Here is a 24,360-nt window from a genome sequence, read left to right as displayed (position 1 = left end):
AAACTTTGCATGTATCACCAACAGGCTGTCAACTTTCATGTATCTCAAATTTTTACATCAGATTAAATATACTTTGCCATATTAATACTACCTGCTGATATCTACAGCTTCAAAAATTTTACTGTATTATGCTAAAACATTTAAGTGAAATAATACTCCCACCTAGTGGATAAAAGACAGATTTCTGGCTTATTGCAGCTGTGAATAATATCACCATAAATAAACATGTGAAACTGTAATTAATTTTCTTACAGTTTATTTTTTGTCTCCTTCAAAATATATTCCACCCATCAAAAAAAAAAGTAACTTACAAAACAGGGCACACTGCTCCCCTTAAAGGAATGGAAGGGAAACGCATTACAGTCTCTGAGGTCATGTATAAATATTACTCTGAATCTGGTTTGTTGTCGTCAATTTCTTCAGTATCTCTGTGCTCTGAGGAATATTCTGGAAGGGAACAATTAAGAACACAGCGAGAAGAGGAGCTGGGTGAGAAGCAACACACACTCCCATCCCCCACACCCGAGATTCACACGGAGAAGGGCACCCAAAGGGAACAGGTGCTGCTGCCCTTCCGAGGAAAGGCGCGTGGGACAGCGCCGCAGGGCGTCCCTCCCTTGCCACGTCTACAGGTGCCCCTCGGCCTCCCGGGCATCACGCGATGGCACGGCCCCAGCCTGCCTCCCCTCCACACCCCCACACCGCGCCCATCTCCTCACACGGTGCTCAGGCTGCTCCTCTCACACCTCTCTGCCCACTAAGCCAGCTGCACCACCTCCAAGGAGCCCAGCCTCAGTTCACCATCTTGCTCCCTGGCTGGCACACAACACGGGGCATCACCAGCCCAGCACCTCAGTGGCTCAGGAGGCCCTGCGGCAGGCACCTCGTGGTGGGTACTCAAGCCAGCCACCTCACAGAACACACACCGCAGCCAGCAGACAGCAACGATGAACCAAGGTGACTCATGTCATGAAAACAGCAGCACTCTTCAGAGCAACCATCAGACCCGTGTACAAATCATTATCTTCAAAGCAAGAAATGAACGTTGTTGAATTTCCTCTTCAGAGAGATCTTTTAATAGCTGACAGTTCACTTGAACCCTACGTGGCAGGTGACTTACAATTTTCAATATGGACCCCAATGTTCACACAGCACCTGTGAGCAGATGCCAGCCCCTACGCTCAGGGAATCAATGCTAAGTTAAGATGGGGTGTGGGGTGTCCACAGCAGGTGAATCAGCAGTCAAAGACTCTGGCTGGGGCCCCTGCGTTCTGTATTGGAGCACAAGTGTTGAAGTCCCCGCTCCGTTTCTGACTGTAGCTTCCTACTTTCGCACATCCTGGGAGACAGCAGGCCACAGCTTAGTGCTCGGGTCCCTGCCAACCGTGCGGAAGGCCTAGGCTGAGATCCAGACTCCTGGCCCCAGCCTGGCCCAGCCCTAGCTTGTTGTAGGCATCTGGGGGAGTGAATCAGCAGACAGAAGAGCGCTCTCTGCCTTTCAAATAAATAAAAATAAATCTAAAAAATAAGTGGATGGCTCAGTCAGCTAACTACATAGGCAAACAAAACCAGTCCTTAGTACCAACTTTGAAAGGGATCCCGATAACTCAATCCGACTATCCCTGACTCTGCTAACTTGAAAGATAAGCTGGAAGTATACTAAATCAGAGTTCCACAGTTTCGCTCTCCATTGATTCCACAGGTGGTAACTGAGCGCCTTCCCTCCATGCCGGGGACACGGTGCGATAAGGACACCAAAATGAAAAGCACCAGCTGCTGCGGCAAGGAGCTGACGAGTGAGTGAGACTGATTTGAGATCTGTGAAATGAGCGACCTCCAACAGAACCTGCCACGAAATCTTAACCTCAGTGGCCGTTCCGGAAACAAACAGGGCTGTGGGACACTGCAGTCCCTAAGCCAGGGCCAACGTGTCAGAGGACGCAGGGGAGTCCACACACCGCCCGACACGGCACAGCTCGCAGACATCCACGATGTGTTCTGTTGCTGATCCCTCTAGGAAATGAGCCCACAGATACAAACTGAGGGCAGGAAACAGGTTCATCCCCCAAGTATGATTCTCATATCTCCACATATCCCGTTCTCGGCACAATCATGGGAATACATTTTATAATAACTTGATTCATAAGATACTCAGAAATACCTTAGCAAAATTAACATCCCAAAGCAGTGAGAGACACTTAGAAAATAAAACCATCACGCCACACAGAGCTCTGGGCTTTAACAGCACTGCATCGTCCGTCACACAGAACGATTCTGCAAGGAGCACAGTGTATCTGGAAGAGCCGCTGACTACCAAATTCAGCTGTCAGGCTGGGAGCTTTGCTCCGAGGTCAAAGGATCTCCACGTGCGGTTGGGATTTAAGTTGACATCGCATGTTGGTATTTGTTATCAAGTTCATTACTGTAACGTGGGTCTTAATTCACGTGAGTGAAAACCTTACCTTAACCAAACCTTTGAAGCTTCTGGAAGAAAGCACAGGCTTAAACGCGTCGACTGTGATCAGGTCCAGTTTCATCACATCAGTGTAGCACAAGTACAGAACCGCAGAGAGGCTCCACACCTGACAGTAACTCAGAACTATGAATGCGGAGGAAAACCAGTAAGTCTAGCATACGTTCAAATTAGACTGCTTTGAATCATAAAGCTGGCTTTGTGAAACAGTCACCTCTCTTTCCTCTTTTAATCAAGTCACTTACTGCCATTCTGACTTCAAACACGTTATTTTCTTTCAAAACCAACTTATTTTCCTAATAATCTCGTTTCTGCAAATACTATCTTTATGTCTCATTGCCTAAACATACTGAGACAATTTTAAGTAGCTGAAAGATTAAAATTTTACTGATGCAAGGATTATATGTAAATAAGTAAATAATGCATAATGTAAAATATTTGGCCACTTTCTAGTAAAGTTCACATTAAAGGAAAAAAACTCATTTTAGTTTAATAAAATTCATTTTAAAAATAGCAAATATATATCACAATCTACTTACAGAAAATAAATGGCAATCTATTTCTGACATGATAGGAGGGTTTAGTGACAGCACATGAAAATCATAGGGGCTGGGGGCCGGCGCCGTGGCTCACTTGGTTAATACTCCGCCTGCAGCGGAGTAACATCCCATATGGGCACCGGTTCTAGTCCCGGCTGCTCCTCTTCCAGGCCAGCTCTCTGCTGTGGCCCGGGAGGGCAGTGGAGGATGGCCCAGGTGCTTGGGCTCCTGCACCCACATGGGGGACCAGCATAAGTACCTGGCACCTGGCTCCGGATCGGCACAGCACCGGCTGTAGCAGCCATTTGGGGAGTGAACCAACAGAAGGAAGACCTTTCTGTCTCTGTCTCTCACTGTCTATAACTCTACCTGTCAAATAAATAAATAAAAAGTATTTAAACAAAAACCATAGGGGCTTGTGTTGTGGCACAGCAGGCGAAGCCGCTGCCTGGGAAGCCGGTATGCCACGCAGGTACTGGTTTGTACCTTCTACCCAGCTCCACACTGATGGCCTGAGTACTTGGGCCCCTGCTAGCCCTGTGGGAGACCAGGATAAAGCTCCTGGCTCCTAGCTTTGGTCTGGCCCAGACTTTGGCATGGCAGCCACCTGGGGAGTGAGCCCGCAGATGGAAGAGCTCTCCCTGTAACTCTTTCAAAAAAAAAAAAAAAAAAAAAAAAAAGCTCAAATAAATAAGTAAAATATTAAAGCAACTAGCAAGCTTCCATATCCAAACTTTTCTATTCTGCTAATTAAATGTGCTTAACAGACTTCATACGCCAGCACTGCACGGTTAGTGCTGGCCTGCGTGCTGAGTTACCACAGATCCAAAAGAACCAGAGCAGCCTTGAACCCTAACAGTTTCTAAGGAATCTCAGCTACTCCCAACACAGACAACATGGGAGTAACAGCAACTACTGGTACCAACCGTCATGAAGAGACCGCTTCACAAAGATCTCTAATCGTGAAAGAATGAACAAAACAGTAAGACGTCACCCAAACATTTGGGATTTTAAACTCACCTGCGGCGGGCAGGTCATGGACGATGTTTGGCTGCTCCAGCAGCGAACAGCACGTTTGGTCTCTGAAATTCTCGGTTTTCAGAGCTTTCAAGAAAGGAGAAGGTAGGCTGCAAGTAGATTCTGAGGTTTTATAGTCCGTAACGTGTCGACAGGTGAGAATGGTTACCTGCATGTTCTTCCTTGGACGAGAGCCAAACACCTGGCAGAAAATGGAGTTCAAATTAAAGCAGCATATAACTGTTACTGGATGGAAACAGTCCTGGGGTCACTCACTCAGCACCACGGCCAGGAAACAGCACCTCTGGCAGCAGTGGACGGCACACCCTTAACTGTCCCCGACCTGGGCTTGATCTTGGTTCTACTTCCAAGTCCCTTCCTCGTCTGTGAGCCTACTGAAGAGAGCTGTAACGGGGAGTAAATGACTGCGGGACTGTGTCCAGAGTCAGTGAGTCATGGGGCAGGTGCCGTGGCGCAGCGGGTTAAAGCCCTGGCCTAAAGCGCCAGCATCCCATATGGGTGCCAGTTCTAGTCCCAGCTGCTCCTCTTCCGATCCAGCTTTCTTCTATGGTCTGGGAAAGCAGTAGAGGGTGGCCCAAGTCCTTGGGGCCTTGTACCCACGTGGGAGACCCGGAAGAAGCTCCTGGCTCCTGATCAGCACAGCTCAGGCCATTGTGGCCATCTGGGGAGTGAATCAGCAGATGGAAGACCTCTCTCTGTGTCTCTACCTCTCTCTGTAACTGTGTCTTTCAAATAAATAAATCTTTAAAAAAAAAAGTCACAAATACACACCCTACGCTCATGACAGCAGAAAAGTGACTCTCATTCAATTCATTTTTTTTTCCCACGTCAGAGGCAGACAAGAGAGGGAGAACTCCCATCAGCTGGTTCGTTCCCCAGATGTCCACCATGGCCAGGGCTGGGCTGACGTCAAGCCAGGCACTGGGAACTCAAATTAGGTGACCCACACTGGTGGCAGGACCCAGGCACTGGAGCCATCGCTGCTGGGCTGCTGGCCTACTAGGGTCTGCACTGGCAGGAAGCTGGAGTTGGGAGCCAGGGCCACTGTGAAACCCAGGCGCTCCGATGTGGGACACAGACACCCTAACCAGCACCTGGTAGTGAGGCCAGACGCCCGCCCTCACTTCCCCCTGAGTTATTCCTCTCAGAGGTGAGTTTCAGCCGCTGGAACCCCAGGGTCCTCTGCAACCTGAGGAACTGGATTTTAGATTTCCAGGGACGACCCCACCTTTAATACGATCTATGACGATATAAACAAAACAGCAGCTGCATCTTAAAGGGCACAGATTTCAGTTTACTGTATACTTAGTTTCAAATTATTTTCTGAAGATAAGAAAACAGCTACTTCTAACAATGCAACTGAAGAGTTCATTTTAAGCACCAAAAATGATTTGTTAAGACAAATCTCATCATCACAGCTTTATGAATAAAGGCAAAATAGTTAACATTTCACAAGGCACTTTAGGAAGTTCATGAGAGGGAATGTGAGGTACGTTAATTTTGGTACAGAAAATGTTTGAAACACCCATCATTTCCCCAGAATCTCTCCATGACAAGCATTTCCCAGGGACTCTCTGAAGACCCTCTTATCTGTCAGGTTGGTCACACTAAATAAAAGTTACCTTATTCTTTATATTCTGCTACAAATTCCCAATGTATTTTTTTAGATATTTATTTGAAACTCAGAGACAGAGAGAAAGAAAGAGGTCTTCCATCTGCTGGTTCACGCCCCAGAAGGCCACACCAGCTGGGGTTGGGCCAGGCTGAAGCCAGGAGCCAGGATCTTCTTCTGAGTCTCCAACGTAGGTACAGGGGCCCAAGCACTTGGGCCATCTTCTGCTGCTTTTCCCAGGCCATTACCAGGGAGCTGAATGCAAAGTGGAGCAGCCAGGACACAAGCCAGCATCCATGTGGGGTGCCAGCATTGCAGGAGGCAGCTTTACCCACTACACCACAATGCCAGGCCCAAACTCCCATAATATTTTTAAGAAAAAAACAAATTCCTTTCCCACATCACTACTTTGCTACAGTGGGTTAAGTGAAGAGACTGAACCCTTTAAAAGCAGCAGTCGGGGCAGACGTTACGGCGCAGCAGGGTAGGCTGCCACTTGGGATGGCCACATCCCCCGGAGCGCCTGCAGTCAAGTCCTGCCTCTGCCTTCCCACCCGCTTCCTGCTTCCTGCGAACACACCCGGGAGGCAGCAGGCGCTGACTCCAGCATGGGCTCCTGCACGCACGTGGGTGACCTGGCTGGAGTTCGAGTCTCCTGGCTTCAGCCTGACCCACCCCCGGCTGTGGTGGGCACTATGAGGAGTGCACCAGCTGACGGACTCTCCCCTCTCTGACATGCCGTCTGTCAGATAAATGATGTTTTTTGTGGTTTTCAAATGGCAACGCGCAGTCCCCACTCACAGCTCGCTTCTCTCACCTTTTCCAGCCACTGATACTGCTGATCTTCAGCAACGTAGCAGCTGCACTGACAAAGGATCACCTGGAAAATCGGAACCCAAGAATCCATCAGTCAAGTGCGTGCGCGCACTCCCAGAACTGCCGCCATCGACACACCCCTGACATCCATCAGTCAAGTGCGTGCATTCACTCCCAGAACTGCCGCCATCGACACGCCCCTGACATCCATCAGTCAAGTGCGTGCGCGCACTCCCAGAACTGCCGCCATCGACACGCCCCTGAGAGCCATCAGTCAAGTGCGTGCGCTCACTCCCAGAACTGCCGCCATCGACACGCCCCTGACATCCATCAGTCAAGTGCGTGCGCGCACTCCCAGAACTGCCGCCATCGACACACCCCTGACATCCATCAGTCAAGTGCGTGCGCTCACTCCCAGAACTGCCGCCATCGACACACCCCTGACATCCATCAGTCAAGTGCGTGCGCTCACTCCCAGAACTGCCGCCATCGACACACCCCTGACATCCATCAGTCAAGTGCGTGCGCTCACTCCCAGAACTGCCGCCATCGACACACCCCTGAGAGCGCTCACCGCCCTGACTCTGCAGCGACCTGTTTCTGTAAAACTGAAGAATCCAGCCACTGCTGGCAGTCAGCGCCAGAAGCACACCCTGACAGGCGGCCGGGACCCGGCAGACGGGACGCCAAGGGCGCGCCCAAGAGGAACCCCCAGTGATGCTCGACTGCACTTCCTGGACACCCAAGGCAAGTCCCACATACCGAGTGATGAGCTTTCAGTTGATAAAACACACAAAAAGCCTCCGAGGGGGACAAGAGGGTCGAGTCTGCTGTTCTACACCATTCATTCCAGAGTTTAGCACAACCGATTTCTTCCCAGACTCCTGAATTCATAACAAATGATGACAGAAACGCTGTGGAAAGCAATTCACAGAAGTTAGTGGTGGGCTCTGTAAGCTGCATTTTATAGTCAATATTCAAGAGGAAAGGGCCACTGAATAGCGTCTACCCAATGTCACCACTCTGTAGGAAAGAAGATCAAGCCCTCGGGAACTCAAAGGCCACCCCTGAGTAGGACAGCGAGTCTGTACGATACTCACGGGGAACACTCCCCTGGAAAAATCCTAGACCAGCAGAACTTTACATAAATGACAACAGTTATCTACCCGAGTTACTACGTTCTTGTTTTCTAAGATTTACTTATTCATTTCTGTTTGCTAGTTTATTTGAAAGGCAGTCCAACAGAGAGAGAAAAAGAGAGAGAGAGAGACAGAGACAGAGAGAGAAAGATGTTCTATCCACAAATTTACTCCCCAGATGGCCACAATAGCTAGGGCTGAGCCCGGGCAAGCCAAGAGCCAGGAACTCTGTCCCAAGTGGTAGGAGCCCAAGGACTTGCACCATCTTCCACTGCCTTTGCAGGTCCATTAGCAGGGAGCTGAACTAGAAAGGGAGTAACCAGAACTCAAACCAGCACTTTGATACGGGACACTGGCGTCACAAGTGGCAGCTTGACCCACTGCGCCCCAGCGCCAGCAAGTCACTGTGTTCAGCCAGCACCGGGGTGCCTTTGAGGGGCAAGGATCCAACCAAAGCCCTGAAGGCTCCCCTCAGAGCGTGTGAGCCTCCTGAAACTACAGGGCCCTTCTGGGTACATCAACACTGCTCGTTTTAGTCCAACAAGTACATCAGGAAGTGCAAAGACCTTGGACTTGAGTGGTCAAAAATGCCAGCACTTGTTAGAGTTCTCATCGTGTTCTCAAAGGACTCTGTTAACTCACAAATATTTAAGTATGGGGCAGGCACTGTGGCAAAGCAGATGAAGTCGCCACTTGGAATGCTCATAGCCATATCGGAGTGCCTGGGTTCAAGTCCCATCTCTGCTTCCCATCCTACTAATGCACACCCTGGAAGGCAGAAGACAATGCCTCAAGCTTTTGGGTCTCTGCCGTCTACATGGGAGACGAGGACGGAGCTCCTGGCTTTGACCCGGTCCAGCCCCAGCTGCAGGCATTTGGGACGTGAAACAGCAAATGGAAGACCGATGTCTCTCTCTCTCTGTGCGTCTGTCTCTCTGGCACTTTACATTTAAAATAAAAAATAAAAATTTTTAAAAATTTACACAAACTTGGATAGTTCAACACACTAGAAACATTTCCTTGCGCCTTAAGTTCAATAACACTTCCTTTAAATTTTTTAGGTTTATTAGAAAGATGGTACATGAGCAGGATATAAGTTTTACTCAGAAATAACATTATGGCTTTTTTTTTAATTAACAAGCACTTGCAACCTTTCATAACAGAAGCAAACGAGCAGCTTCGGCTGTCGGGAGACTCAGCGGTCCCCGTTGCACTCACCTACTGCATTGCTGCCTATGGCAATGATAAACCTGGAGCAAGGATGCTTTTCCAGCAGGGAAAATTCCAAACACGTTTTCGTTTGTCTTCGAAGAAGCCGTACCTCCCTAACACAAGAAATAAGATGAAACTAAAACAACCTCAGCTTAATCAGAATACTGTGAACAAGAGCCCACTGCATGCTACGTTGCAATAGGTAAAACACACCTGTGAAGAACAACCCCAAGAAAACAATGGACTCAGGCAATGGTAACCAACAGAGAAAACCAGGACAAGCGCAGACCAGGCCACCGCCTGACCCTCTCATCAGCCTTTGCTCCCCAGCAGTGAGACCGCAGGTAGAACGAGCAACAGGAAACAGCACCACTGCAAAGCAGCCTTCAAACCAAATGCTGCCTGTGAATCTGGGGGCCGGAGTTGTGGCGAAGCTGCCGCCGGAATGCTGGCAGCCCACATGGGCCTCAGTCCACTCAGTCCATGTCCCAGCTGTTCTACTTCTGACCCAGCTCCCCACTAATGTGCCCGGGAAAAGCAGCAGACGATGGCCCAAGTGCCTGGGCCCCTGCCACCCACCTGAGAGACCCTGATGAGGCTCCTGGATTCAGCCTGGCTCAACCGTGGCCACTGTGGCCATCTGGGGACTGAACCAGCAGGTCGAAGATCTATCTCTTTTTCCTTCTGTCTCTGTAACACTGACTTGCAAAGAAACAAATAAATTTGGGGCCAGCGCTGTGGTGCAGTGGGTTAATGCCCTGGCCTGAAGCCCTGGCATCCCATATGGGCGCCGGTTCTAGTCCCGCTCTCTGCTGTGGCCTGGGAAAGCAGTAGAAGATGGCCCAAGTCCTTGGGCCCCTGCATCCACATGGGAGACCTGGAAGAAGCTCCTGGCTCCTGGCTTCAGATCGGCACAGCTCCAGCTGTTGTGGCCAACTGGGGAGTGAACCAGCAGATGGAAGACCTCTCTCCCTCCCTCCCCTCCTTCTCTCTCTCTCTGCCTCTCCTTCTCTCTCTGTGTAACTCTGACTCTCAAGTAAAAAATAAATAAATCTTTTAAAAAAAAGAAACAAATTTTTCGAAAGAAAAAGTGAATCTGACATTTCCAGGAAATGTTAATGTTAACTGACACCGTGTGGCGGCGCTCACAAATCCATACTGTGGGACGTTAGACAGGACAGCCAGGTTCTCAGCAGGGGAGAAAGCACACATCTGGGGAGAGGGCGAGCTCTACCTCAGATGAAATGTCTAAGCACAGTATGCTGGGGGCGGGTGGGTAGCAGTTAGAACACTGGCAGGTAAAGCCGCCACCTGGGACACCAACGCCCCATGTGGGCGCCAGTTTGTGTCCCAGCTGCTCCACTTCTTATGCAGCTCCTGTGTGGCGGCCTGGGTGCTTGGACCCCTGCCACCCATGTGAGACCCAGGTGAAGCCCCGAGCTTCCAGCCCCAGCCACTGTGGTCATCTGGGAAGTGCACCAGCTGATGGTAGTGCGCGCTCTCTCTCTCTCTTTCTCTCTCTACATAACTCTTTCAAATAGAAAATAAATCTTAAAAAAAAAAAAGCCTTAGTCCCAGTTGGACTCTGCTCCCAATTCCAGCTTCCTGTCAATGCAGGCCCTGGGCTGGCTCAAGTAACTGGGCACCTGTCACCCACCCGAGGGTCTCGGATTGAGTTCCTGGCTTGCAGCCCACCCCACTGTTCCACGCATTTGGGGAATGAACCAAGAGTTCCCACGGGTGCTCTCTTCGTCTCTCAAATAAGTGGTTATATAAACATCATGTGTGCACCTTTATCAGGATTCTGACTTGCACAACTCCCTGTATGCTTGAGGAAACTAGTAAATTTGACTGTGGGGCGGGGCTTAAGCGTCACTTGCGATGCTGGCACCCAGTGCCGAAGCACCCACTCAAGTCCCAGCTGCTCCACTGCGAACCCAGCTCCGTGATAATTCACCTCCGGAAGTGTAGTGGGGCCCCTGCCACCCACGTGGGAGACCCGGATGGAGCTCCTGGCCCAATCCCGGCTGTTGCGGCCAAGTGGGGAGTGACCCAATGGACGCGAGATTCTGTCTCTCCCTCCGTCACTCTGCGGGCGGACGGGTCCCGCACCTCCAGCCGCTGCGGACCCTGATGCGGACCGGGGGTCTCCTCCCCCGTCCCCGGACCTGGGCAGGCGCCTCTGGCACCTCCAGCCGCTGCGGACCCGTGGTCACTCTCCTCCCTCCCCGACCTGGGCGGGCACGTCCCGCACATCCAGCCGCTGCTGACCCTGATGCGGACCCGTGGTCACTCTCCTCCCTCCCCCGGACCTGGCGGGCGCGTCCCGCTCACCCAGCCGCTGCGGCCCCGGTCGGGGCCCGAGAAGCCCAGGACGGACGCGGGCAGGGCACGGAGGCCGCTCCGCACACCGGCAAGGACCAGCCTGAACGCACGCCTCCCTCCCCCGCTTCAGGCCCACGGCAGCGGGCGCCCGAGGCCTCCCGGGCCGCGCGCACCTGCCCGGCGGCGGGGCTGAGGCGCTTCCCCGGCCTCCCCGCAGGGCCTCACCTCTTCCGCGCCAGCTGCAGCCGCACCTCCCGGTCCTCGGGCGTCTCCCTCCGGCCCTCCTCCTCCTCCTCCTCCTCCTCCTCGGTCCCCGCCCGACACGGCGCCCTCACCACCTCTCCGAAGAACGTGGCCGCCATGGTCTCCCGGGGCCGGTCGGGCACAACTGCGGCGGCGCGAGACGGCGCACGCGCCACGGCGCGGGGCCACGCCCCCAGGCGCACCCGCGCGCGGAGGGCCACGCCCCCTGGCGCCCCTCAGTGACGGGGCGGCCCCGGAAGTCCGGAGCCTGTTCTTCCGCCGCGTGAGGCGGGCGAGGACACCGAGACTGGAGGACTGTGGGCTAGAGGGGCGAGCACGTGACCCGGTGGGCGGGGCGCGCGGAGGCCGGGAGGCGTGTCCGGCCCGGGCAGGTGACGGACCTGGACCCAGGGCGCGGCGCTTAGCAGAGCGTGCGCCCCTCACGCGTTTCCTTTCCCTCGGGCCCCTTCTCGTTTTCCGTTAGGAGCGACAGGGCTGGACTTTGGTGTGTGCACACCTGCTCCGGACCTCGAGCGCGCCAGGTGGTGGCGGCCGCGGGCCCCGGGCGGGCGGGCGTGAGGAAGACGCCGCGGCGGGAAGCGAGGCCTCTGCCCAGCCCCGCAGCTGCCGGGAAGCTCGAGGACGCGCACGGAGGTTTGTTTCTTTAAGCTTGGCCACTCGCGATTGCACGGAACCCGTGGGGGCGGCCGGGGGCGGTGAGCGGGGCGCGCGAGCCCGGGGCCACCGAGCGCCTCAGCCGTGCTAGGAACGCCGTCCGGCCAGAGGCGGGAGAACCTGCTACTCAGCCATCGTACTCAGAGCTGGGGGTTCGCGGCAGAATGAGACGTCCGGGGGCAAAAGCTGCGCCCGTGGGCGCGGGACTCCAGCGTGAGCGGGGCGCCCCGGACAGGCATCGCCGGCCCCCGGCCCCGCCTGGGGCCCACCACCTCGCCCCTGCACTGCCCACTGCCCTGTTAAGCAGGGTGACGTCAGCGGTGGCCACCGCCGGACTGCCCGTCCCGGAGAGAACAGCTTGACAAGAATGCGGACTTCCTGAAACACACTTACTTCATGCACTTAACGTGTATTCAGGCCAAGCGGCTTTTGTTTAAAGGCGAATCTGTGTTCAAATTAAATACTAAACCAGCAAGGAGGATTCTGTTATGAAAGGCCCGTACAGTCTCAAATACTGACAGGAATTAACCCCGCCAGCTATTGACTCAAAGCTTAAGTTTTCATTACACCGAAATTATTAAAAAAAAAATTGTACGTAAAAGCCTTCACTGAGACTTAAATATGTGATGGTATTTCTTGAGGCTATAATACGCCCTGTAAGAAACTGCAGTGAACGAGTGTAAGTTTGGGACTGGAAATGCATTTCCGCGTTTCATTAGCGCTCAGAAAGCAAACCCCATGCACCTGAAAATGGCAGCAGTTTATTAGGAACGCCTCCTTGTCCCGCCTGTGCTAGCAACAGGATGCTGGGGATCAGTATTTCAGATTAAAGTGAACCGCATGAAAGAGCAAAGGACACACACTGTCGCTTAGAATATTCTGACTTGTACTTTTTAAAAAAATAGCCTTTTTTTTTAAAACAAACATGCAACCACAAATTTCTCAAATAATCTGAACACTTGGTCCATCCACCTGGTAACCAAAAAATATGCATTAGTCTTAAAAATAAACTCCTAGATTTCTGTATTTTACTTTTTCAGGTTTAGGTTTACACATGCAAATCATAGATTCACAGATTTTTTTTTCCAACGGGAAAACAACTTGCTTAGGACTATTTAACATCTTTCTATTAAGATTTGACAGTACATTCATTTAATCTGGTGATCTTAATTTCAACAAATGTCTGTTAACAACAAATTAAACCTCATTGCAAGTAAATTCTTTGTAGTGCCATGGCCAGCTTTTCTAATCCTATCAAAGACCACAACAAAACAGGCCAGACATGCTGCTATAAAGTGTGTGATGAGATTGTAGTAAATTTGCTCAGTGTTCAAGTTCTTTTAATGTGATGTAATAAGCATGAAAGATTTCACTCTGTCATCTAAAGAGATGTTCTGATTAAAACTAAGACTTGCCTCTTAATGAGGTACATTTTGGCATTTCTGTAAATGCTACTACGTGAAAAGTAGAAATGAGCAAAAGCTATGAGAATCATATTCCTAACTTTCATAGAAAAATATATATTCCCTGAATTAATCATATCAAGTGGTCACTGTTAGGTATGAATTCCAGTACTATAAACAAAATAAGACAATGGGTTTTCTCTTATTTTCGACGCTCAGAACTCAGCGATCGACATCCCCAGCACTGAAGCCCTGGGCCTTCAGGTTGTTGACCTTTGGGAAAGTGAATTAAAAAGCATGGATATCTCAGTGTTAAGTCTTGCTTCACTCAGAAGTCAAAAATCACCTCCTTGGCAGGTCCTTTGAAACTGTGCCTCTTCTCTGTGGCTTCATTAATGTCACCTGCTCATGGTGGTCTCAGTTTTTATATCCTAATAGTGAACCCTTGACATAAGGTTGAGATTTTGAAATTAAAACTTTCCCCACATAACCTGCTACACCTCCCTTTACATTCTTCCTCTAAGGAATCAGATTTCTCTGTGGCCCTGTGTCCTGCAAAGGTATAGCGATCCTAGGGCAGCGCTTGCAACTCTCCTTCCCCCTCCCCACAGCCCCAGCCTCCTCAGTTTCCCGTAGTTCCCATAGTGATTTGCACCCGGGCTGACCAGAGGACGCATTCCTCCCACTTGGACCCTCTGGCTGTATGGCTTTTAGAAAACTCAAGACACCAATAAGGGATTGACTTTAGAGCTAGAAGCAAAAGGTACTTGTGGCCTCTGTTTTCAGACACCACTTCTACATTCTTACAGTCACTATTGTGCTTTTTCTTTCCTGGATCTGAACCACCTAAAAAAAAACCAGTTTGCTATTAACATCTTCTAACTCTTTTCACTTTCAGAATTTATGGTTGGGTCATCCTCCTCATAAACATTCAGTAACTTTTTCTTAGCCGCAGCAGAAGCATTTCGATGGGGCAGTTTTCTGCTGCTCTTCCTAATCCAGACATTTTCTGGTCCTGAAATCGTTTCTTTTAGGTTACTCATTATCTTTATTTTATTTGCAGCAACAGCAGCACATCTGCGGGGAACTTTCTCGGGTACCATTTTTGTTTTCAGAGTTTCACTAGGCATGTGCACTGCATCCTTCTGATTATGCACACATGTTCTCACTTTTGTATTGGGTTCTCTGTCTCTAGGAACAGACTCTGAAAAATGAGTGAAAGTTCATGTAAATGCAAAAATCTTGTAACACAAGATTGTACTAAACATTCCTCAACAGTACTCACATTCCTAGATTTTACAGCTCACAATGCTTAAATTAAAAAGCATAATACTAAACGCTGTGATGTAGGTAACTATACATTTTATCTACATTCCATAAACAGAACTGTCACTTAGTAACAGACTTGAAAGAATGAGTTTGAAATATTTTGAGCATCACAAAGCTGATAATCTGAAAACACATTCAAGATTGAAATTTTAAAAGTAGAACCTTGTGTTTTAAATTTTTGGTATCAATCCTAATCTTCTATGCTAAAGTACTTTAAAATATTCAATAGTTCTGAATTAATTTCCCTAGATCCAAAAAAATGTGACCCTATCTCTGCAGACACAGCATCCGCCCTGGCTTCAAGATGATCCTTAAGGTTTTAATTCCAAGACCAGTATTTCCTGTGTTCAAAAAACTGTTAAATTAGTTAACTAGTCAATCAAAAATAAAGTACACCAATTTTATTTGACTGAAATGTGGCTTTAATGTTTTTTCAAATATTTGACCATTTCATATAACTGGAATTTAAGTCTTCATTTGTTACTCATGTGTTTTTTAAGCTAGGTATATGCCAGACACAGATATGATTAGGATAAAAATGCTGAAAATAATTATGTCCATATATCATAGCTGCTTTGAGGAACTAAGAAGTGCAGGGTGCTGTGAAACCTAACCTAGTCTAAGGGGTCAAGGAGGGCTTCATTTCAGCAGAGTTAAAAACCGTGTAGGATTTTCCAGACAGAAGGCAGGACGAAAGGCAAGTGCTTCACAGGGAAGTGGTTTCCGGAAGGTGACCTGAGGTCACACAAGTACTGTGCAGTCACCACTGTTTACCAAATTGAGATGGGCACACATCTTTTTATAATTAAACTATTGCCACTGTCTCAAAGCCAGATCTTAAGGCAGAGCGGTACTTCCTTGACATTTCCTTAATGCATCTCAAAGTCCCCCCAAGCCCCAAAATTTTAGGCCATTATTTGTTGGCAAGCTAGTCTTGCAGCCAATGAAGAGTGAAACCACCTAAAACTGCCTTCATGGTACAGTCGTCTGGAAGGGAGATTTCCAGAAAACCACATTTGGTATCTTGCAGCCACACTAGACTTCTGGAGGACTCTGCAAATTCTCCTTCCCCTACTGAAAAATAAGGGCTTTTTGGTCAGGTATTATGGGGTAACACTCTTATTCTATAGCAGTGAAACCAGCAACCACCAACCTGTTTTCCTCTTATGGAGCCATTTGCTCTTCTGTCACCAAGCTGATTACTAGGCAAATTGAGTACAGGTGAAATGCCTCTGTGGACTGACATATTCGTGTAGTCAGAATTATTACAAACGGTGTCTGCCCTCATGATGGCCTTTTTTTTTTTTTTACCTTAAACATGAAACAAATGCAAAGCTGTTCTCCCAAGATAGGTGAAGTAATACTTCAAAGCAGCCCCGTCACACATATCCATCCCTTTTGCCAATTACGTGATTTCACGTGATGGAATTTATTCCTACAGATGATTTTGTTCAGTTTAAGTCGCCAGGCATTGCAAATGGCGTCTCAGCAGGCACAGATGACCATGGCACTACATCCATGCAGCGTGCCCTTTCACCTCTGTTAGCTGGGCTCTGTGGGAGAGTGGCTTAAAGTGCAGTGTTTCCTCCCCTTCAAAGAACAGCTTTCTCAGGAACTGTTTGATTATAAACTAGTATCTCCAACAGATCAACACTATATGAAATGAATCTTAACATATTAAATCAGTGATAGGCAAATGCTAGAATATAAAATGTTTCAAAAGGTGAGTGAAAAAGTTTTAAAATATGCATGGCAAAATTTAGACAAAATGTGCACTTTATGGGAGGACATGATATATTGTTATTGATCAACTGACTGCACCCTCCTGCATGCTGGATAAAATAACTGCTTGGTTCCCAACAACACACCCAATTGAGTAATACAGATGAAATCCCATTAACAACTAAAAAATGTCTTTATAACATGATGGAAGTTGTAGCAATTTTTTCATGTGTAAACTGTACTGACAATTTAGGAACCTGATACTCACACTATGACATTTTAACAAATGCTCATTTCTACTGTAGAAAAAGAGAAAGGGTCTGGAGAAAAAAAAGTGAAAAATTCCGTCATATTTTAAAGGGAACTTTCAATTACACTGTACTTAGTAACTACAACTTGATAAAGATGTATGTCTAAAATCATGGGTGACAAAATGGGATTTTTACAGAAAAAAAGATTTTAAAATGTGATAGTCAATGTTATTACTGAAAACTCTGTCAATGTTAAAGTGCTTTATTCTCTTTGAGAAAACAAGTAGTTTTAGAAACATACAGAATAATTCAGGGTTAGAGAGAAGTCCAAATTCTGTCAGGGTACAAGCTTAAGAACTTGGAGGATGCTGCTCCAATACTCTACTGATAGTGTCATTTGATACTACCAAGTGGTTCAGTCCACAAGGCCTACTGTCCCAGGTGCACGTGTTTGGGACATTTCTGAGTGTGTGAGGCATCACTGCTTTCCTGTGACTCCCTTTCTGTGCGTGTTGCACACACACCAGCAGTGCAAAATTTACATCTGTAGTAGCATCCCGTTATGGTGTGTATCTGGATAACCACTTTTAAATTACGACTCTCAGGTCTGTGTTTTAAGATGGTCTGTGGTGAACAGAAACTTGGATCTAGACATGACCATCTAATTTAGAACACTGATCTTCAGTTTCCACACTGTAAAGCCTTATTCCAGTTACAGTTCTTAATGACACAAAGTTGTTTTCCCAGTCCAAAGTAAACATCATTACTACAGAAGCATCAAACTTTTTAATCTAGCTTTTTAAGAACACTTAAAAATTTATTTGAGAATGAGAAAACAATTACTAGAAATGAAAATATGCTATACTACCTCATATACTTATAATAATACTGACACTCTTGGTCGCTGTTACTGGTGTATAAATAGGATCCACATAGTGGGTAAATCCTTCAATTGCTATTTATACCCTCCCTGAAACAAGCCTTTCATCAGAACTGGTTTGAGATTTTGTTTGTTCTATAGCCTTCACCAATAAGCAATGGAGTGACCCCAAACTCAGAAAGCAAGCAACATTTATCAGTGGGCTTCATCCTTTGCAAAGCGCAAGTTTCCAAAAACGCCCATAAATTCCAATCTTGTTACTTAGAGAATGAACGTAGACTACACAGTAATTTTCAGTAACTCACTAGGTCTGCAAACACTTCTGTATTTTCTAGGGGGGAGCTGACACTGTACTCTCGTGTTGTATGGCAATGTCCAAAAGAGATTTTCCAAAATTTAGTAGCCTAGAATCGTTCTTTTCTAGTATAGTCATGGTCAGGTTTCAGGTTACTCAATGATGGGCATCACACAATGCTGCATTCTTTTGTTTTGGGACCTTAGCTAACCTAGTTCATCAGTTTCCCCTCATCCTGCAGAAAGAGTTAATTGGTAATATCAGTGATCCTTACACTTCTCAAAGATACATGATAACTATTATAATTACTTTATCAACAATTCTATGAAATATAAACTTACAGAACTTCATCTACTTAAGGTAGTTTTTTAGAAGATATATCACAAAACATTTCACATTAAACATAGGCAGGATAAGGTAGCAAGTAAACACAGGTTTTCATCTGTCTTACCTTTACTAATAGAAAGCAACAGTCACAGACAACCCCTTTTCTAGCATGGCTCCTAACTTGCTTCAGTTCCTCCTTGCTTCATACCTACCACTCGCGAGCCTGTGTCTGGGTGAGGAAGTAGTAGCCAATGGATGGGGGCTGGGGAAACTACTCTTCAGCAAGAGCTAAAGATGAGTTGGAGGGAAACTGACTGCAAAAATGCAGACCTTAGGGAATTACCACCTAGAATGCATTTGGCTTGGAGTAGTTCCTTTAAAAAGCCCTTTGCTTGTTAGGATAGTGGAGCTAAATTTACTGTACTTTACTGCTTTAGTAAATCTAAAACCTGACTCCTACATTAATGACTTAATTTAGAACATTAAAGATCTTATGTGGAAATGGAAAGTTAAATATATGCCATTTTTACAGGCTCCTTTATCTGTTAGCCACTGATTAATACTAAATTACTTACCTAACGGAGCCAAAGGGTAGGGCTGTTATATTTCACAGTCTACCTGGTCATCTCATTTCTTAGGTCAGTTAGATTACCTCTTCTCTTTGGCAGTCCGAATTGCCCCTTAAGGCTTTAATAAATGATAAAAACATACCTTAAAACGGACTTAAAAACTTAAATATCAAAAAATAGACTGTAGCACTGACAAATTCAGTGAAACTATCATCTTGCCAGACTAAAGAAGTCTTCTACAGTTATTTGCCCCACCCCAATCCCTCCATCAAATCCTGAAAAAGCAGTCCTTGAGAAGGCACCAATTTAGAGTTTGATATTTTTCTACTAATCTGACAATACATTAGGAACTATCTTGGCAGATGATGAAACAGACTGGGGAAAATATCTTAATTTTGAAAATCACTATGTATCCTTAAGCAATAGCTGTAACTTAAAGAGCTTCACAATTTTTTCCTAAAATCTAAGAAATGACAATAGAACTATCAACAGTCTTTACCCTTGAGTCCATTTCGTTAACTCACAATTTCAGCTACAGGAAAGACTAATATTAATTAATCTAATTTTTTATATTGCCCCATTTTCTCTCTAGCTTTGAAAAAATTTATTTGGTTTGGTCCTTATGTTCTCAAATACTAGGACAAGAGACTGTCTTGAACTGTGAAACTGCAAATTTCTTAGGGTTTCTGGTTTTATTATTCTGATATTCACAGAAGTGGAAAGGTATTAATTTACTGAAAATTAACAAGCAAAATGTTCTTTCTACAATGCTTTGTTGCACTCCCTCCCAAGGGAACAACTGCCCTCTAATTTCCACATAACAAAAAGTATTTGTGACAACTGCCACATACATGATCGAGTAAATATATGGATTTACTACTGATGAAAAGAATGGGGCTTGTTATTTCAGCCATAAAACTGCAAAGCAAAAAGACCATTTGCTAGCCACTTAAAACTTTCTCAAAAAAGCAATACAATGGAGGAAAACTGCACGCCCCTTATGTGTTCTTGCATTCTATGGACATACAAACCTGATTTTTTTCAGCTGGCACAAATTCAACGTGTACTGACAAAAGATACCAAATCCTCCCAGTTTAGTTTTTAATACCATAGAATGAAGTTCATAAATTCTGTGTTTTGATTATTCTGAGGGGAAAAAAAAGGCTAAGAGCCAGTGTTACTCAAAGTAAGAATTTTTACTGAGAGGATCCCAGCAAGTGCCCAGGACTCAGTGATGCATGGTCTTCAGACAGTGATACCCTCAGGTGGTGTTGGTCTCTTTCGATTTGTACTTCCAGTTTTTGAAGTGCCTTTTTCTAAAACTTCAATTCTTCCTTCCATTTCTGATTATAAAGCCAATTTCTTTTATAGGTGTAAGCCTCTAGCATGTGGAGGAAACTTCTGTGTTATAACCTAGAAGCTGTACATAACTGCTATAGCATTCTTTCCAAGGATCATCAAATTGAAAAATTATTGAATCAGATTTTCCAACGAGAAAAAAATGACCACCCTACGAATTATCTGAAAGTGGGATAGATTTTTCCTTTTATTCATGAGATACTATACATTTTCAGTACACCCTTTTTAAATAAGGACACAGGGAAAACACTTTTTAAATCTCACCTATCTTTTCAATGTGTGAAATCATTTTTTCTTAATATGCTTATTAGTAAAATTAATCCTTTGAAAGAAGTAAAGTTCAAATCTAAATATTTCAAAACCTTTTAAAAAAACATAAATGAATAAAATCATAGGACTCTGGACATACACAACCACAGTAAAAAAAAAAAAATTTTATACCATTAAATTACTTCAAGTGCAATGGAGAGCTATAGCACTTATTTCAGGATCAGTTCACATTCACTTTGTTATCCTTTGCTTTTTTCAAGAAAATACAGACTGATCCTAAACATTAAAGTACATCTGTGCATTCAATCCCTGCGCATTCTGCATAAAGTAGAAAAAAATTCAAACATGTTCTAGTGCTCAATGTAAACATTTTAACTATTAATTATTACTTTTCCTTAAAGATACTTAGGAGTGTGTCAATATTCAAAGTTAATCTTAGGAATAGCACCATAACCCCCCCTCAAATCCATAAAAATTATTTTCTCCATAGCCCCCTTAGTTTAGTTCAGAAGATGAGAAGCCACCATCGTCAACCATACTTCTAGTCACTTTGCCCACTTTTTACTTTTTTGATGAAAACAAATCAGATTAAATCAAAATATTGCTTCTGTAACAAGGATCAAAACATTTTGGACATAAAGAAAACTGAGTAGCTCTGGTTACCTAAGCAATCAAAGACTGGTTAATTCAGTCCAGAGAATGGGAACAATTCTCTTCATGCAGCCTAAATTATTTTACCAAAAGAATTTATGTACTTATGAATGTTATTTTGTATTTACTTATGGGTTTCTGGTACCTCTTTGCAGATGATGATAAACATGGAGTTACAACCCTGAGAATAGATGTGAAACAGAGAAGCTTAAGAATTTAAGTCAATGAATCTGACATCTATTACCAGTACTTAGAAATCAGAGAGGTAAAAGGCAGACTATTATTTTTTTCAGGTCAACAAAGACAGTCATCCTGAATCTTAAACTTGAGCTCTGAGGAGAGAAACATTCTAGTTTTGAAGTAAAGCCACCAGTGACAGGTAGGTATCCCACCTATCTCAGTTGGTAATGTTCAAAAATGTCCCTCTCCTAACAGAGCAGAAAGACAAAGTACTCCTACAATGTCAAATGGAATTGATAACTCAAAGTAGAACACTTAAGAACATTCTCTAACACTGAAACCAGAGTCAGATGCTTTTGCTTTCCTGCCACCTCAGGATACCAAGGAGAAAAGGGTTAATTCTGTCTGAAACCAAACAATTAGGGCCAATAAATAAATATGGGCATACCACAATATACCCCTTAGCTACTAAACATGTAAACCATTTGAATCAAGTCCATCTTCAGGCACAAACAAGCTGAGGAATGGCCACCTACACTGGAGAAGCATAACCTATCAAGTAAAAGTATTTGGCTCACAAGTAAATGTACTGTTGATATTTGATGGTGTGATAAGGTTTTACTTTAAATGGATTCCAAAATTATTTCCCCACAGAACACAGCAGTCTCTGATATTTAGATAAGAGGTCATGGAAAGATACACTTAGTTGCCCCAGCACAGCGTGCTTAGGATTGCACATGACAGCAGTAAGCTGAAACAGAGATGGAGGATGACATCGACTGTTTTCCTATATAGATAAGATCTGCAATTGCACTCGACAAAACTCAACTCTACCATTTCAATATAGTTGGGGAAATCTACATATAACTTAAATACTCTTTTAGCCCTGTACACTCTATTAAAAGAATACATCTTCCCTAAATCTAAGGCACACAAACTCCTCTATTCAGAGTAAAATTATGGAAGAGCAAAGATTTTGGTTAAGTCCTTTACAATGGAAATTAGGAGATCTTGGACAGAGGACAAATTATGTAACATTTTCTTAGTGCATGGTTGGAAAGAAAATGCTATGACTACTCTGGCCTTAGAAATTTAAAATATTCACTCAACACATTAAAATAATTTGCCAGCACTTAATAAATTCAAGTTTATAAAATAAAAGTGATGTTTTCCTTAAAAAGAAAAAATAAGATCTAACAGCATTTGGAAAGAAAATTAGAAACCATTTCAATGAAAATGACCAAATCTGGCATAATGCATTCTACTCAAGTAGCCAAGGAAGGGGGGGTGGGGGGGAGTGGTAGGTACCTTGCCTACTAATCATGGTTACACCTCCTATGATTGTAATGTCAGTATGCACATAATATTTATGAAAAATCTGTAAACATAGGTCATGTGAAACTGTTATACTACTACAGGACAGGGGTTAGAAACTACCACCTCTGGGCAAACTCAGAAAATGACTGCTTGACACTTGCTACCATGAAAGTAATGCTCATTGGTTTCTGATAACCAGATGTCTAGTGTTTATCATCCTTTAAACTCATGCTCTGTGTAGTCAAATACTGTCAAAGTGGATCTGCCCCTAAAATGAAGCATTTTGGCACCTGTGCTGAATGCTGCTACAAAGACCAGCAAGTGCAAATAAAAATAACAGTCATGATTTAGTCACATTCATAACTTTTCATAGAAAAATATAAATATATTCCCTGAATTGTAAGACAAAAAATAATTTCAACAGCCAGCTTTCACCATAAATTCCAGTCCATTTTCCTCTTTAAATGAACTGGCTTTCCCTCAAGGTCATAAGGTGCAATCACTGAAATCTAACACATTTTCTAAACTTCTATCATCATCCCCATCATGGTATCTCACAGTCCTTCTACCCTGATTCCTCGTTTTTATTTTTGAACGTCGAAGAACTCTTTTAGATTTTGCATAGTCCAAATCCTCCCAGTCATTATCATCCACACTTAACCTAGGTCGTTTGCTTTGTCTTTGACGTCTCACAGTTTTAGATACACTAGTTGTAAAAGTTTTACCTTTTCTAACTACTTTTGCTTTTCCTTTTGTTTTCCTCCTTTTGGTTTTTGTATTTTCAGTACAGTCAATATCTGATTCAGTCATGGATCCCAAATCTGACGATTTGGGACTAGTGTCAGGTCCAAACTTTGAACTCCCTGTTGTGTCAGATATTTTCACATTTTCTAGTTCAGGATGCAGTCTCTTCCTTTTTAATTCCGTCTCTGCTGATGCCTGCGAATCATCAGTCACTTTTGTCTTACTGAAAGGAGCCTTTCCGTAGGTCCTGAGTCGTCTTCCATTCCACCTGCGCAGCCCATAATTCAGTTCCTCTTCAAAGTTATTCTCTGCAATAGTTTTTTGTGCCAAAGTTGACTCAGAAGACAATTTTCTACCAGTTTCACTTCTTAGAACACGGCTCGTTGAATCTTCGTCTGAAGATCCAACAGAGGAATTTTTTGTTTTAGAAAGTACATTTGAATTATAATTACTGGTGTGTCTGTTCTTGCATTCTGAATTCAAAATGCCTTCGGAGTCAGAGTCTCCATTTGAAGTCTGCCCAATTCTTTTTGCATTACCTTCTGGGTCAGATTCAAGTGGCTTACCTTCACAGGCATACTGCTCACTCGGCACTTCACAGATTGCATCGCCCTCACAATCACTCAGTATCTTATTAGCTGAGGTACAATGAAAACGGAGGGGCTTTTTCCTCCCGTTTTTGCTTCGAGTGCACTTATTTTCCAAACTGACATCTTCTCCATCGCTCATGAGCTTCATCTTATTGGCAGCCACAGATGCACTTCGAGTGATCCTTAGAAGACCCGTTTTGGCTTTTAATGATTTCTTAGCCACCTTTGAATTTTTCTCTGAGTCACTGGAACAGACCCTTTTCCTGGAACTTGTTCTGCTTTGTCCATTGTCTTGGGATGTAGAATCTAAAAATTAAGAACATTCTTTTAATCTTTTATAAAAGAATATGTCGAACAGAATTACATGCTCAGCCAGCGCCGCGGCTCACTAGGCTAATCCT

At 45.2% G+C, this 24,360-nt stretch overlaps 2 protein-coding genes and 1 long non-coding RNA gene across 16 annotated transcripts in view; 1 reads left to right on the top strand and 2 right to left on the bottom strand.

Moving 5' to 3' along the window:
• Window positions 1-239: 239 nt before the first annotated feature.
• On the bottom strand, window positions 240-11,546 carry PSMG1 (proteasome assembly chaperone 1). Of its 2 annotated transcripts, NM_001171289.1 has the most exons (7): window positions 11,380-11,516; window positions 8,836-8,942; window positions 7,241-7,392; window positions 6,480-6,542; window positions 4,033-4,231; window positions 2,463-2,599; window positions 373-447 (listed from the first exon to the last, which is right to left on the bottom strand). In NM_001171289.1, the coding sequence occupies exons 1-7, from the start codon at window positions 11,514-11,516 to the stop codon at window positions 373-375; spliced, it is 870 nt and encodes a 289-aa protein (NP_001164760.1). The 2 variants fall into 2 exon arrangements, with proteins under 2 accessions (XP_051689505.1, NP_001164760.1); XM_051833545.3 differs by lacking the exon at window positions 8,836-8,942 and having other exon boundaries at window positions 240-447; window positions 11,380-11,546.
• A 191-nt stretch (window positions 11,547-11,737) lies between these two features.
• Window positions 11,738-24,360, top strand: part of LOC103346046 (uncharacterized) — a 28,887-nt gene continuing 16,264 nt past the window's right edge. For 8 of the 12 annotated variants that reach the window (XR_016232245.1, XR_016232242.1, XR_011387677.2 and 5 more), the window contains exons 1-2: window positions 11,762-12,051; window positions 21,422-21,507. This is a non-coding gene — a long non-coding RNA (uncharacterized LOC103346046). Of the gene's footprint in view, window positions 12,052-21,421; window positions 21,508-24,360 lie in introns of all 12 variants that reach the window. The other 4 variants (XR_016232241.1, XR_016232246.1, XR_016232247.1 and 1 more) reach the window with 4 other exon arrangements.
• Window positions 12,814-24,360, bottom strand: part of BRWD1 (bromodomain and WD repeat domain containing 1) — a 126,139-nt gene continuing 114,592 nt past the window's right edge. Inside the window, exons 41-42 of one of the 2 annotated variants that reach the window (XM_051833556.3) lie at window positions 23,351-24,265; window positions 12,814-14,679 (exon numbers count right to left, since the gene is read on the bottom strand). In XM_051833556.3, the coding sequence (XP_051689516.3) occupies window positions 14,354-14,679; window positions 23,351-24,265 (1,241 nt within the window). In that variant the 3' untranslated portion in view covers window positions 12,814-14,353. Of the gene's footprint in view, window positions 14,680-20,365; window positions 24,266-24,360 lie in introns of those variants that run through there. The other variant, XM_089330547.1, reaches the window with a different exon arrangement.

Source organism: Oryctolagus cuniculus, chromosome 4 (assembly GCF_051225735.1).
Source record: "Oryctolagus cuniculus isolate XC-2025 breed Fujian yellow rabbit chromosome 4, ASM5122573v1, whole genome shotgun sequence".
Classification (NCBI taxonomy): Eukaryota; Metazoa; Chordata; class Mammalia; order Lagomorpha; family Leporidae; genus Oryctolagus; species Oryctolagus cuniculus.
This window is presented reverse-complemented; position numbering and strand designations above follow the sequence as displayed.

What these genes read in the sequence shown, in the direction of transcription:
- PSMG1 (NM_001171289.1), bottom strand. Translation starts at nt 11,516, where the DNA reads ATGGCGGCCACGTTCTTCGGAGAGGTGGTGAGGGCGCCGTGTCGGGCG. An exon ending in CTGCAGCTGGCGCGGAAGAG is followed by an intron (nt 8,943 to 11,379) that starts GTGAGGCCCTGC and finishes TTCTTGTGTTAG; the next exon opens with GGAGGTACGGCTTCTTCGAA. An exon ending in AGTATCAGTGGCTGGAAAAG is followed by an intron (nt 4,232 to 6,479) that starts GTGAGAGAAGCG and finishes ATTTTCTGCCAG; the next exon opens with GTGTTTGGCTCTCGTCCAAG.